Below are 14,418 nucleotides of genomic sequence, written 5' to 3'. Positions count from 1 at the left end.
TAAATTAAATTGTTATAACAAAAAAAAAAATCTCTATGCAAAATCACATACAGAAGTTTTTTGCTCTACAGCGCCATCTGGTGTTGCATGCTTATAATGCATTTAAAACGCTGCTTTTTCGGCTAATGTGGCTGAGTCCCTACTGTGCATGGGGACGGCGCCTGGGCTCACCTTCGTGCATCTTCTCCAGCAAGCCTTGCTGCTCAGAGATGACGCTTTCCAGGCTCTCAATGAGGCTCAGCTTGTCCTTCACCCGCTGGCGATAGGCCCTCTTCAGACCCCTCAGCTGCTTGCGGCGCCGACTCTCCTCCTTGCGCAGGCGGGAGCGATACTCGCCGGCCTGCTCTTGCAGCTGCTGCATCTGCGCATAATGCTCCAGGAAGGAGAGGAGGTGGGAGATCACCGAGAGGAGAGGCGACTCGGGAGGCTGGTGGCGGGACGGAGCAGGACCCGAGGAGGAGAGCAGGGCGGGAGACAAGAGAAAGGTCAGAAAAACAGCAACATATTATAGAGAATCATATAACTCTGGAGTTGGAGTGGAACCCAAATCTAGCAGGATCTGATTTCTTTCCGCAGGGCCTGTAAGACAGAGTTGTTCTGCCTGGCCTTTGGCTTGGAATCAACTTGATCCCCTCTTTCCTCTTTCCTTTCTCCTTCTGTGATGGAACTCCTATTTGGGGACTTCCCTGGCTTTTTCTGGCCCATGTAGGACCAGTCTGGATAGTTGGCCTTGGTGAAGACTTGACGTTTTCATCCCCAAAAAGTTTTTGATTTGAGTTTCCATTGAAATGAGGCTGCATTTTAAGGTTTTAATCTTGTTTTTAAGTTGTATTTCAACCAATTTGTTTTTATATCGGTTGTTAGCTGCCCTGAGCCTGGTCTTGGTTGGGGAGGGCGGGGTATAAATAAAAAATATTATTATTATTATTATTATTATTATTATTATTAGCTCAACCCACTGCAATGCAAGAATCACAACTAAAGAACCTTCAACACGTGGCCAGCCAACCTCTGCTAAAAAAAATCCAATGAGGCAGAGCCCGCCACCTTTGGAGGGAATCTGTCCTACTGTCAAACAGCTCTTACCACCAGAAAGTTCTTCCTGATGTTTAGTCGCAATCTCCTTTCTTCTGACTTGAAGCTATGGGTTCGAGTCCTGCCCTCCAGAGCAAAAGAAAACAAGCTTGCTCCATCTTCCATGGGACAGCCCTTCAGATATTTGAAGATGGCTATCCTATCCCCTCTTAGTCTCCTCTTTTCCTACACCCCAACTCATGGGTAGGCAAACTAAGGCCTGGGGGCCGGATGCGGCCCAATCGCCTTCTCAACCCGGCCCGCGGACGGTCCAGGAATCAGTGTGTTTTTACATGAGTAGAATGTCTCCTTTTATTTAAAACGTATCTCTGGGTTATTTGTGGGGCTGCCCGGTGTTTTTACATGAGTAGAATGTGTGATTTTATTTAAAATGCAACTCTGGGTTATTTGTGGAGCATAGGAATTCATTCATTATTTTCCCCCCCAAAATATAGTCCAGCCCCTCACAAGGTCTCAGGGACAGTGGACTGGCCTCCTGCTGAAAAAGTTTGCTGATCCCTGGCTAAAGCTATGGTTTTCCCAGTAGTGATGTATGGAAGTGAGAGCTAGACCATAAAGAAGGCTGATTGCCGAAGAATGGATGCTTTTGAATTCTGGTGCTGGAGGAGACTCTGGAGAGTCCCATGGACTGCAAGAAGATCAAACCTATCCATTCTGAAGGAAATCACTAGAAGGACAGATCCTGAAGCTGAGGCTCCAATACTTTGGCCACCTCATGAGAAGAGAAGACTCCCTGGAAAAGACCCTGATGTTGAGAAAGATGGAGGGCACAAGGAGAAGGGACGACAGAGGACGAATCAGTTCATTTCCCCCCCAAAATATAGACCCCTACAAGGTCTGAGGGACAGTGGACTAGCCCACGGCTGAAAAAATTTACTGACGCCTGTCCTAGATCCTTTCAACATGTCCTGCTGGCAAACCAGGTGTCCCTCATCCTATAGTTATCTATTTTAACTCCATATTTAATTTAATGTTTTCCACAAGGCCACTTCCCCCCGTTCCACCACCGCAGAACAGAAGTGAAATGGATTTGAGGTGGGGGCACTCACCTTTCCACTGGCCGGGTCTTTTTCCCCAAGGAGGGTCTTCACGGCAGCCTCCGCCTTGAGGGACCGGAACTCTGTGAGCGGAGTCGGGGCGTCCCCCAACCCAAGGCCTTCCTCCTCTTCCTCCTCTTCCTCTGTATTGTTGCTTCTGTCGCTCTCTGAGCTGCCTGCCAAGAGAAGAGACCCCTGGCCAGGGAGAAAAAGCACCAACCGGCAGCATCCTCTCTGGGGGGTTGACCCTCCCCAGCAGAAAGCCTGTTTTTGTTCCTGGGTGGGGAGAGACTGTGGGGAGTGGCTGTGTCCCAACCCAAGACCCGGTCACTGAGCCCAGCAGCACAGAGTCTCTCCCAAGATGTTTGGACAGCTAAACACCTGAGCTGATTCCAGAATTGCTGCACACTGGACAGGACAGCTGCCCTATTCATGATGAGGATGACTCCATCCTTAAACTGTGGGGTGTGATCCATGAGAGGAGGTCAAGTATCTTTAAAGATCTTATCTTTAAAGATGACCAAGGAAGATTTGTGGCAATTGAAATTCAAATACAAGGAGAGAAATTTCTGATAGTATGAGTTTATGCACCAAATGAGGGGAAATCTGAATTCTTTAAAAAGTTGCACGAGACCTTGATGGACTATTTGGACTACAATGTGATTTTGATGGGGGATATGAATGGAGTGGTATCTACAAATATGGACAAGGCACAAAGACAGGTAGTCACCAAGGACGGTAGACTACCGAAAACCTTTTTTGAGATGACTGACAATTTGGACTTAGTTGATATTTGGAGAACAAAGAACCCCTTGGGTAGAGAGGGAACCTTCTTCTCTGAAGCCAAAATGACATGGACAAGAATTGACCAAATTTGGATAACTAGAGGACTGGCTCCAAAGACTAGAAAAGTGGAAATTTGTCCTAAAACCTGCTCCAACCACAATGCTGTGAAGATGGAGATGAAACTAATACCAACTGGCTCTTTTAGATGGAGGATGAATGACACCTTATTTAGAGATGAAGAAGTGATTAAGAAGGCCCAAAAAACCTTGAGAGATTATTTTGAGATAAATATGAACACCACTGTTGAAAAAAGAGTAATCTGGGACGCAAGGAAAGCGGTTATGAGAGGGTTCCTGATACAACAGAATGCAATAAAGAAGAGAACTCAAAATGAGAAAAAAGATAAAATTTTGGACAAAATAAAAGAAGGTGAGAAGAAATTGAGAGCGAAACCAAAATCGCAAGAGATTCTGAGAGAAATAAAGTTATATCAAGTACAATATATGAAAATGATGAACCAGGAAATAGAGTGGAAAATCAAACAGATGAGACAAAAGACATTCGAATCGGCCAACAAATGTGGGAAATTGCTAGCTTGGCAAATGAAGAGAAGACAAAAACTATTACAAATTTGGAAGTGGAAGGAAAGAATATACAGAATCCAGTTGAGATAAGAAAATGTTTCCAGAGGTACTTTAAACAACTATATACACAAGGGCCACAGAAAGAAATTGATATAGATCAATTTTTGAAATTAAATGGACTACAAAAAAATCTCTCAAGAAAATTAGTTAATGTTGAACTATAAGATAACTGAACAGTAGGTAGAAGGTGCCATCCAGAATATGCAATTGGGTAAATCTCCAGGGCCGGACGGTTTAACTTCAAGATATTATAGATCTTTGAAAGACTGGATAATACAACCATTAAAGGAAGTTTGTAATGGAATTTTGGAAGGGAAAAAAGCACCAGAGTCGTGGAAGGAAGCTTACATTACACTTATACCGAAAATCGAGTCTGAAAAGACACAACTTAAGAATTACCGCCCCATATCTCTGCTTAATGTGGATTACAAAATTTTTGCAGACATTTTGGCTAAAAGATTAAAAAAAGTACTAGTGGAAGAGATACATAAAGATCAAGCAGGCTTTCTCCCGGGCAGACATCTGTCTGACAACACAAGAAATATAATTAATATCTTAGAAAAATTACAAGTGAACATTAATACTAAAGCAGTTTTGATATTTGTAGACGCAGAGAAAGCTTTTGACACTATTTCTTGGAGTTTTATGAAGAAGAATCTTCAGGGGATGGGGGTTGGTCAAGGTTTTGGAAATGGTATAGGTGCAATTTATTCAGAACAAAAGGCCAAACTAATTGTTAATAATGTGGTGACAGAGGAATTTAAGATAGAGAAAGGGACACGACAAGGTTGCCCAATTTCCCCATTGCTCTTTATTTCGGTCCTGGAGGTTCTCCTAAATATGATTAGAAGGGACCAATTGGTTAAAGGTATACAAGTCGGAGCCAAACAGTACAAATTGAAAGCATTTGCAGATGATTTAGTACTGACATTACAGGAGCCAGAATCTAGTACTAAAAGAGTATTGAAATTGATTCAGGAATTTGGTCAGGTTGCAGGATTCAAGTTGAACAAGTTAAAAACTAAGGTTCTAGAGAAAAATCTGACACCGATTGAGAAAGAGAGGTTTCAGAAGGAGACAGGTTTAACACTGGTCAAGAAAGTAAAATACCTGGGGGTTAATATGACTGCTAAGAACCTGAATTTATTTAAAGATAACTATGAAAAATGTTGGTCAGAAGTGAAAAACGATTTAGAAATATGGTCAAATTTGAAGCTTTCCTTGCTAGGCCGTATTGCTGCTATAAAAATGAATGTATTGCCAAGAATGTTGTTTTTGTTTCAATCATTGCAAATTTTGGACAAAATGGACTGTTTCAAGAAGTGGCAGAGAGATATTTCTAGATTTGTCTGGCAGGGCAAGAAGCCCAGAATAAAATTTAAAATACTAACCGATGCAAAAGAAAGAGGTGGATTTGCCCTGCCAGACCTTAAACTTTATTATGAATCAGCTGCATTTTGCTGGCTGAAAGAATGGCTGCTTCTTGAGAACACAGACATTTTGGATTTAGAAGGTTTCAATAATGTATTTGGGTGGCATGCATATTTGTGGTATGATAAGGTCAAAGCACATAAAGCATTTAAAAACCATATTGTCAGGAAAGCATTGTTCAATGTCTGGATAAGATATAAAGACTTACTTGAAAATAAAACCCCAAGGTGATTATCACTGATGGAAGCGAAGGCTCAGAAAAAGCTCAATATGGAGGCCAAATGGCCGAAATATTGGGAGATCTTGGAACAAGAAGGAGATAAATTGAAATTGCAGAGCTTTGAGAAACCAAAAGACAAAGTGTGAGATTGGCTTCATTATTATCAAATAAGGGAGGCTTACAATTTGGACAAGAAAATTGGTTTCCGGGTGGAAAAATCAAAATTGGAAACAGAACTGTTAGATCCCAAAACTAAGATATTATCAAGAATGTATAACTTGCTGTTGAAATGGAATACTCAGGATGAAACGGTGAAATCTGCTATGATAAAATGGGCACAAGATGTCGGACATAACATTATGTTGGCTGACTGGGAACAGTTATGGACCACAGGTATGAAATTTACGGCATGTAATGCCTTAAGAGAGAATATTATGAAAATGATATACAGGTGGTACATGACACCAGTCAAGCTTGCAAAAATCTATCATTTGCCCGATAATAAATGTTGGAAATGTAAAGAAAATGAAGGTACATTCTTTCACCTTTGGTGGACGTGCCCAAAGATTAAGGCTTTCTGGGAGATGATCTATAATGAAATGAAAAAGGTATTTAAATATACCTTTCTGAAGAAACCAGAGGCCTTTCTCCTGGGCATAGTCGGCCAATTGGTGCCAAAGAAGGATAGAACTCTCTTTATGTATGCTACAACAGCAGCAAGAATACTCATTGCAAGGTATTGGAAGACACAAGATCTACCCACCCTGGAAGAATGGCAGATGAAGGTGATGGACTATATGGAACTGGCGGAAATGACTGGCAGAATCCGAGACCAGGGAGAAGAGTTGGTGGAAGAAGATTGGAAGAAATTTAAAGATTATCTACAGAAATACTGCAAAATTAATGAATGTTAGAATGATGTCGGAATGAAGTTAAGTGGTTTTAGCAGCAATGTTATAAAGGAGTATGTAAAAATGGATTGTTAACAGGTGAGAATGCAAAGTTATAATATATCAAGGTAAAGGATTAAGATAAAAACAAGGAGGGAAAGGATTTGCTGAATTAACCACCTGAACTGGAATACAAAAAAAGGGAGGTGTGAGGAGGTCAGGGAAATGAAAGATAAGATATGAAAAGATTGATTTGTTTTTAACTGTTTTTATTTTTCTGTATTTTGTACTTTCTCTTTTTTTTCCTTCTTTTTCTTATTTTGTAACCTTTTTTGAAACTTTAATAAATATCTTTAAAAAAAAAGAGAGGCAGTCAAGTACAACATTCCTTGAAATGCTAGAGAAGACATGCTAGGGAATGTTTAGTCCAGCCAGTCGAAACTTTCTGTTCCTCATGGCTGGAGCATCCTTCCTTTTGCATGTGACTAGAGGTGGGCGTGGCCTTACCTGTCCAGGTAACGAAAGGACGAGTCACGCAGCACACCACTCTCTTTTTCACTTCCTTCTTCGTTTGACCAGCTTTTAACTAGGACTGCTCTGCTAGCTCTCAGCTAGCAGAAGCTCTGGGATTATTCCCCCATATGGGGTAGATCCGCATGTACATATTTGTAACTAAGTCTGCCTTCAGGGATCCAACTGTGAACTGATGTAAGTAAACTTCTTTTATTTACTTTGAATAAGATTGTGGCATCTTTATTCTTTTAAGAGGGATTCAAAGGGAATTGTATACAGTTATACCTTGGGTTTCAGCCGCTTCAAGTTGCGTTTTTTCGGGTTGCGGACCGCCGAAACCCAGAAGTACTGGAACGGGTTACTTCCAGGTTTCGGCAGTCACGCACGCACAGAAGTGCTCAATCGCGCTTTGCGCATGTGCAGAAGCACTGAATCGCTACCTGTGCTTGCGCAAATGCAGGTTGCAAATGCTGCAGGTTGCAAATGTGCATTCCGCACGGATCACGTTCGCAACCCGAGCATCCACTGTAATAGTGAGAGGCTCACACGAGCCTGCAACCAGCTATCTGCTGTGCATGTAAAAAGGGGGATGTAACTTTGCTACATAAAGGAACTTGCCAGCGCAAGTTAGGAAGGATATTAACAAATAATATATCCTCTCCTTCCACCCTGAACGTTCCCACATATACAAGCCCCGTTAGGGAGGACAGGAAGACTTTGGGACTAGCCAACCATTCTGGGCTACCCTAACTTTTGCTGCTGGAGGTGGGGGGCGGACAGGGAGGGGTCCGGGTGACTTACTGTCCAGTTCGCTCAGCTCCTTCCAGGGGTCTTTGCTCAGGGCTTTCTTCGTCCTCCTTGATTGCTCCATGGAAAAAGCTTTGCAGTCCTACGTGGGGTGGAAGCAACAGGAGACAAAGTGTAAGAACATCTTTAAAAATATATAGCAACAGGAAATGGAGAATGTTTAGGGAAGCTTTTAATGTTTAATGTATTACAGTAGTTTAATATTATTTTTTTTTTGAAGCAGCCCAGAGTGGCTGAGGAAGCCCAGCCAGATGGGCGGGGTATAAATAAATTATTATTATTATTATTATTATTATTATTATTATTATTATTACTTATTATTCCCAACCTTTTTTTGCCCATGCCCCAGCTAAGCATCTCTAAAATCCTGATCCCCGTCCCTGTGACATATAATTTGTATTATTCAAAAAGTGAACTCCTTTTTTATAATATTTTTAATTGATTTTCAAAGATATAATATACAACATAAAACAGTACAAAGTCCAAATATCGAGGTTACGGTGAATCTTCCTGACTTTCCCCCATCCCTTCCAGGGGTCCTTTTAATTCTATTTTCGACTACATATCAGTCCTTCAAAAAGTGAGCTCCTATTCACATGGAGGAAACCTAAAAGGCCATTAGCTGTTAATAACTCATTCTCGAATTGCCCCGCTGTGGGGCGTGTGCCTCACGTCGGAAACCGCAGTCTTAGATGGAAAGGAAGAGCAAGCAATCTGTCATGCCTGGACTGAACACTGGGAAACATCAGCAGAGGGAGGAATAAATGGATATCTCTCTAGATTGTGCATCAAGCTATTATGAAGAAGACTTGCTGGCACACCTAATGGATGGATAGTTCGAAGTCACTTTTACTTATCTTTCTTTTGTGGGAATGTTCAGGGTAGAAGGAGAGGATATAGTGTTTATTAATATCCTTCCTAATTTGCACCAGCAAGTTCCTTATGTAACAGAGTTACATTCCCCTTCTCACGCACAGCAGATAGTTGGTTGCAGGCTCGTGTAAGCCTCTCACTATTATACAATTCAGTCTGTCTCAGATTGAATTGTATAGTTCCTGGTAAGTTCCCTTTAAATCCCTCTTAAAAGAATAAAGACAGCACAATCCTATTCATAGTTAACGAAAAGTAAGTTTACTCACTTTCAGCAAGTACAGTGGTACCTCTGGTTGTGAACGGATCCGTTCCGGAGGCCCGTTCGCAACATGAAAAGAGCGCAACCCGCAGCGGCGCGTCTGCGCATGCGCAGGTTGCAATTTGTCGCTTCTGCGCATGCGCATGACGTCATTTTGCACTTCTGCGCATGCGCAAGAGGCAAAACCCGGAAGTAACCCTTTCTGGTACTTCTGGGTCGCAGCAGGACGTAACCTGCAAGGACGTAACATGAAGCAAATGTAACATGAGGTATGACTGTACACAGTGTATCAATCCTGAAGGCAAACTTAAAGACAAATAGCAACATGTGGATTTACCCCAAATGGGGAAAAAACCTGTGCCGAAGAATGGATGCATTTGAATTATGGTGCTGGAGGAGACTCTTGAGAGTCCCATGGACTGCAAGAAGATCAAACCTCTCCATTCTGAAGGAAATCAGCCCTGAGTGCTCACTGGAAGGACAGATCCTGAAGCTGAGGCTCCAAGACTTTGGCCACCTCAGGAGAAGAGAAGACTCCCTGGAAAAGACCCTGATGTTGGGAAAGATGGAGGGCGCAAGGAGAAGGGGACGACAGAGGACGAGATGGTGGGACAGTGTTCTCGAAGCGACCAGCATGAGTTTGACCAAACTGCGGGAGGCAGAGGAAGACAGGAGTGCCTGGCGTGCTCTGGTCCAGGGGGTCACGAAGAGTCGGACACGACTAAACGACTAAACAACAACAACAACCTGTTCTGCTGTTGGCTGAAAACCAACATAGCAGTCCTAACTGGAAGCAGACAAAAGGAGAAAGATGAAAAAGGAAGGGAGTGCTGCATGACTCATCCCTTTGTTACCTGGACAGGTAAGGTCACACCCACCTCTGGTCACCTGCAAGAGGAAGGATGCTCCAGGCCAGGAGGAACAGGAAGTTTCGACTAGCTGGACCAAGCATTCCCTTGCATGTCCACTCTAGCAAAACAAGGAATGTTGTACTTGACTGCTACCTGTGGACCACACCCCACATCTTTCTACGTTGTTGTTACTCTTATCGTTCTCTCAGTATTCTATTCTATTTTATCTTACTGTATGACCACCAACCTAAGGTAAAGGTAAAGGGACCCCTGATCATTAGGTCCAGTCGTGGCCGACTATGGGATTGTGGCACTCATCTCGCTTTATTGGCCGAGGGAGCCAGCATAGAGCTTCTGGGTCATGTGGCCAGCATGACGAAGCCGCTTCTGGTGAACCAGAGCAGCGCACGGAAACACCGTTTACCTTCCCACCGGAGTGGTACCTATTTATCTACTTGCACTTCATGCTTCCAAACTGCTAGGTTGGCAGGAGCAGGGACTGAGCAACGGGAGCTCACCCCGTCGCGGGGATTCGAAACACCGACCTTCTGATCAGCAAGTCCTAGGCTCTGTGGTTTAACCCACAGCGCCATCCACGCCCCATGACCAACCTAGGTGGCTTTTAAAAGAGAATGAGACAGATTTGTGGAGGAGGAGAGGGCTATCGATGGCAATAATAATAATAATAATAATAATAATAATAATAATAATAATATAGTAATACAGCAATACTTCTGAAGGCCAGTTGCTGGGAATCCCAGGAAGGCAGAGTTGCTTTTGTGTTTGAATCCTGCTTGCAGGTTTCCCTTTGGCTGGACCCCGTGAGAACAGGACAATGGACTAGATGGGCCCCTGGCCTGATCCAAAAGGTACTCCTTATGTTCTTAGCAGGGGCCACAGGGCCTTAGAGTTGTCCGTGAGGTGCGTACGTGAGGAAATCATGGCATTGGAAAATAACCGGCGACGCCTGGCCTCACCCTGCCTCCACCCCCAACGTCAGCTTCTCTAGGATCTGTGCCCATTCCCAAACAATTCCCCCCCCTGGCTCCGACGCTTCATTTCTCCCACAATTAGGGGCCCTTTCCTGGCAGGGATGCTCTGATGGGCTTCTGCCAAACCAACCGCCACTCCAGGCAGCGAAAGGAGCATTAGAAATGGAAGCTGTCACAAACACAAACACCTCTCTACTTTCCTTGACAGAGTCAATTGCTCTGTCAGTGACAGAGATTGTGAGGGTGTTCCTCTCTCCTGGTATTTAAAGTCAAAGCAGAGGCAGTTGTGAATTTGCATGCATTTAAATGACAGGGTGCGGTGCGTGAAACTGAGGAATGGCCCAGAGTTCATTTATTCACACACACACACACAGTGTCTCTCTAGCAGACAGGCCTCAAATGCCCCCCTTCCAGTCAGCTGTAGCTGCCTGGCCACCCTAGCCGGGAAGCAGCTCTGTTTCCACGGCAACAGGCGCCATGGAAACCGCATCACTGAGCGATGGGCCTGTTTGTCAGAGGCCTCTGCCTGTGGATGAGCAGATCCAGATTTATCGCTCCTCTCCACACATGGCAAGCAACTGACGGACATCTGCCCTCTGGGGTGAAGCAGCAATGTGGGAATAAATACTTTAAAGGGAAGGGAAATAAAGAGGTCTTGCAGGAACGGTGGCTGTCGAACGGGACTGACTTAAGGGGTCGATTTGAGCCTGGCTTAGCAGCACTTAGCTCTGAAATCTTTTTTATGCCAGTAGGAGATTTTTTTCTGTCTGAAGGCCGAATTCCCTTCTGGGATACCTTTCGAGGGAAAATTTGCAGCGGAAGCAATGTTACCTTTGTACAGTGGGCTAGTTTCTACACACACTCTCACACCTCTATATTCTCCTCACAGGCAAACACAGGGAAATATCAGCACATTATCCAAACAGGCAAAAATATTTGCGGGGCCACACAGGGCCAGTGAGTACAGTGGTCAAAGGGTCAGATAAGGAGGCTTAGGCATCTGGACCTGAAGTTCCCCACCTGTGCAATAATCTGATGCATGAATAAAAATGGTACCTCTGAGCATGCACAGAGTACCTTTCTCCTAACACTGAGTAGAAACAACAAGCTCCCAAGCATCAGACGCTACGGTCACTTCACACTTTATTGGACTTCCAAATGCAAGAAAGAATAATGTGAAACATACATGCATGGTCTTTTTTTAAATACATGTGATAATGGTTACATGTGTAAGTTTACATGTGCAAACGTTCTGCTCTGCAGCAGTTGTGTGTGATAAATCCATAGTGCGTGCAGAGCATGCCTGAGTAGGTCAAGCATTCGGGTCACAGAAACAAGGCATTTATTGACTGCTCAAGTTGCAGGCTGCGTAGATGACACCCAAAGGATTTGTTGAGGCAGATCAACAACAGTCACACCAGAAGGTCCCTGAATGTGGCCTTCCAGGCAATGATCATTTATATGACTTATTTACAGTGGTACCTCGGTTTAAGAACAGTCCGGTTTAAGAACGATTCGGTTTACAAACTCTGCAAAACTGCACATGGTGTCTTGGTTTGAGAACTTTACTTTGGTATAAGAACGGAATCCGAACGGTGAAAGGGCACCGGCAGCGGGAGGCCTCATTAGGGAAAGTGCTCCTCGGTTTAAGAATAGCTTCAGTTTAAGAACGGACTTTTGGAACGGATTAAGTTCGTAAACCGAGGTACCACTGTATTTTATTTCTTTGGCAAATTCATGGTGGAGAGAGTTATCTGGCTGGCCATTGTGAAAACAGGGTGCTGGACTCGATCCAGCAAGGCTCTTCTTAGTTTCTTACCCTCCCTTCACCCTAAGGACCCTGGGCAGGTTGCAACAGATCAAAACCCAGTATTAAAAGCAGTTTAAAAGGTATTACAGTCACAGGACAAGAAGCAGAGATCTCAGGTGTCAAAGAGTTTTGCCACGGACTCCCGCTGTGTGATGAGGAGGTTCGCTATAATAGAAACATAGAACTGCAGAGTTCAACCCCCTGCAATGCAGGAATCTTTTGCCTAGTCCCTGCTTATTTAACTTATACGCAGAATTCATCATGCAAAAGGATGGCCTGGATGAATCCCAAGCTGGAATTAAGATTGCCGGAAGAAATATCAACAACCTCAGATATGCAGATGACACAACCTTGATGGCAGAAAGTGAGGAGGAATTAAAGAATCTTTTAATGAGGGTGAAAGAGGAGAGCCCAAAATATGGTCTGAAGCTCAATGTTAAATAAACGAAGATCATGGCCACTGGTCCCATCACCTCCTGGCAAATAGAAGGGGAAGAAATGGAGGCAGTGAGAGATTTTACTTTCCTGGGCTCCATGATCACTGCAGATGGTGACAGCAGCCACGAAATTAAAAGACGCCTGCTCCTTGGGAGAAAGGCGATGGCAAACCTAGACAGCATCTTAAAAAGCAGAGACATCACCTTGCCAACAAAGGTCCATATAGTTCAAGCTATGGTTTTCCCAGTAGTGATGTATGGAAGTGAGAGCTGGACCATAAAGAAGGCTGAAGAATTGATGCTTTTGAATTCTGGTGCTGGAGGAGACTCTTGAGAGTCCCATGGACTGCAAGAAGATCCAACCTCTCCATTCTGAAGGATATCAGCCCTGAGTGCTCACTGGAAGGACAGATCCTGAAGCTGAGGCTCCAAGACTTTGGCCACCTCATGAGAAGAGAAGACTCCCTGGAAAAGACCCTGATGTTGGGAAAGATGGAGGGCACAAGGAGAAGGGGATGACAGAGGACGAGATGGTGGGACAGTGTTCTCAAAACTACCAGCATGAGTGTGACCAAACTGCGGGAGGCAGTGGAAGACAGGGGTGCCTGGCATGCTCTGGTCCAGGGGGTCATGAAGAGGCGGACACGACTAGACTAAACAACAACAAAGACTCAAACCCTGACCCTAAGAGCCTTGTTCTCTACAGACTGAGCTATTCTCTGCATGCAGTCATTTCTTCCTGTCACTGCTTCTCTGCCTCTCTCCGAAACAGCCATTAGCTATTCCATTTCAAGAGACATAAATAAGCCACGGGCATCACATTCTCTGGCCTGTCAACGCCAACTGAAATTCTTTCCCTCTGAAGAATTCCAGCCCTTTCTGTTCTCCCCCCCCCCCCAGAGTGACAGGACTTCAGGGTGGAAAAGAGACAGCTTGCAGCATGTCACATCCTGCAGAACTTTTATGTCCTCCGCAGCTCTTCCCAGAAGCCGCTCACCCATTGGTCGTTGGCACGGCTTCTCGCAGAAGCCTCACGGAGGACCCAATTTCCATCACTTAGTCTCTGCAACCGACAGACAATGGACCATGAAAAATGTGCAGACCTTTGGATGAACTCACGCATGCGTGGAAGGAGTTGGGGAGATCGGGTTCCCAGGGAGAAAACGACATTCCCAACCCAGGGGGTCAAGAGGCATAAAAGGCAGGGATGGGAGACTGAGGATTTGGGTGGATGGGTGGGTGGGCAGCCAGTAAGGTACAAGGGGGCACCAGCTACACAAACAGACACACACACATACACACCCTGTGCGCACACAAAACACCCTTCCATATGAAAATCAGGCTCAGCTTGGGTGGGTTATTTGCATGTTCACCCAAGATTATGTCGGCAGCAACTCAAGTATTTGGTTCCAATCCACACAGGTAAATCTCCGGCATCTAGTAATTTAGTTAGTTTTGTGGAGATTTTCATTTTATAATGTATATAAAGCCAAAAAGAAACTCTTCTAACAGATGAAAATTAAAAGATGAATACTGAGACCGTAAAATAAAGTAAGAATGAGTCCCATTGCACATGGGTTAAAATATCAAAGTAAATAATATTAGCATTATCTGATTATCGACTCTAGCTGCAGGTATCCTGCATCTAGGGATCAGCTCTCTGTTCCATGCCTCCTGGGGGACCGGTTTATCTACATTTACTCTTCAGAGTATGGGAGGCAGTGTGGTGTAGTGGTTAGAGTGTTGGAATAAGACCTGGGAGAGAGCTGCGTT

General features: G+C 44.3%; 1 protein-coding gene across 1 annotated transcript in view; it reads right to left on the bottom strand.

Annotated features, from left to right (window-relative positions):
- The window catches only part of KIFC2 (kinesin family member C2), a 43,912-nt gene that overhangs the window by 28,569 nt on the left and 925 nt on the right, over positions 1-14,418 (bottom strand). The window contains exons 2-4 of the mRNA XM_083621944.1: positions 7,418-7,505; positions 2,145-2,308; positions 172-427 (exon numbers count right to left, since the gene is read on the bottom strand). Coding sequence (XP_083478070.1) covers positions 172-427; positions 2,145-2,308; positions 7,418-7,505 — 508 coding nt within the window. The remainder of the gene's footprint in view (positions 1-171; positions 428-2,144; positions 2,309-7,417; positions 7,506-14,418) is intronic.

This window comes from Podarcis filfolensis, assembly GCF_964270895.1.
Source record: "Podarcis filfolensis genome assembly, chromosome: 7".
In the NCBI taxonomy this organism is placed as follows: domain Eukaryota; kingdom Metazoa; phylum Chordata; class Lepidosauria; order Squamata; family Lacertidae; genus Podarcis; species Podarcis filfolensis.
This window is presented reverse-complemented; position numbering and strand designations above follow the sequence as displayed.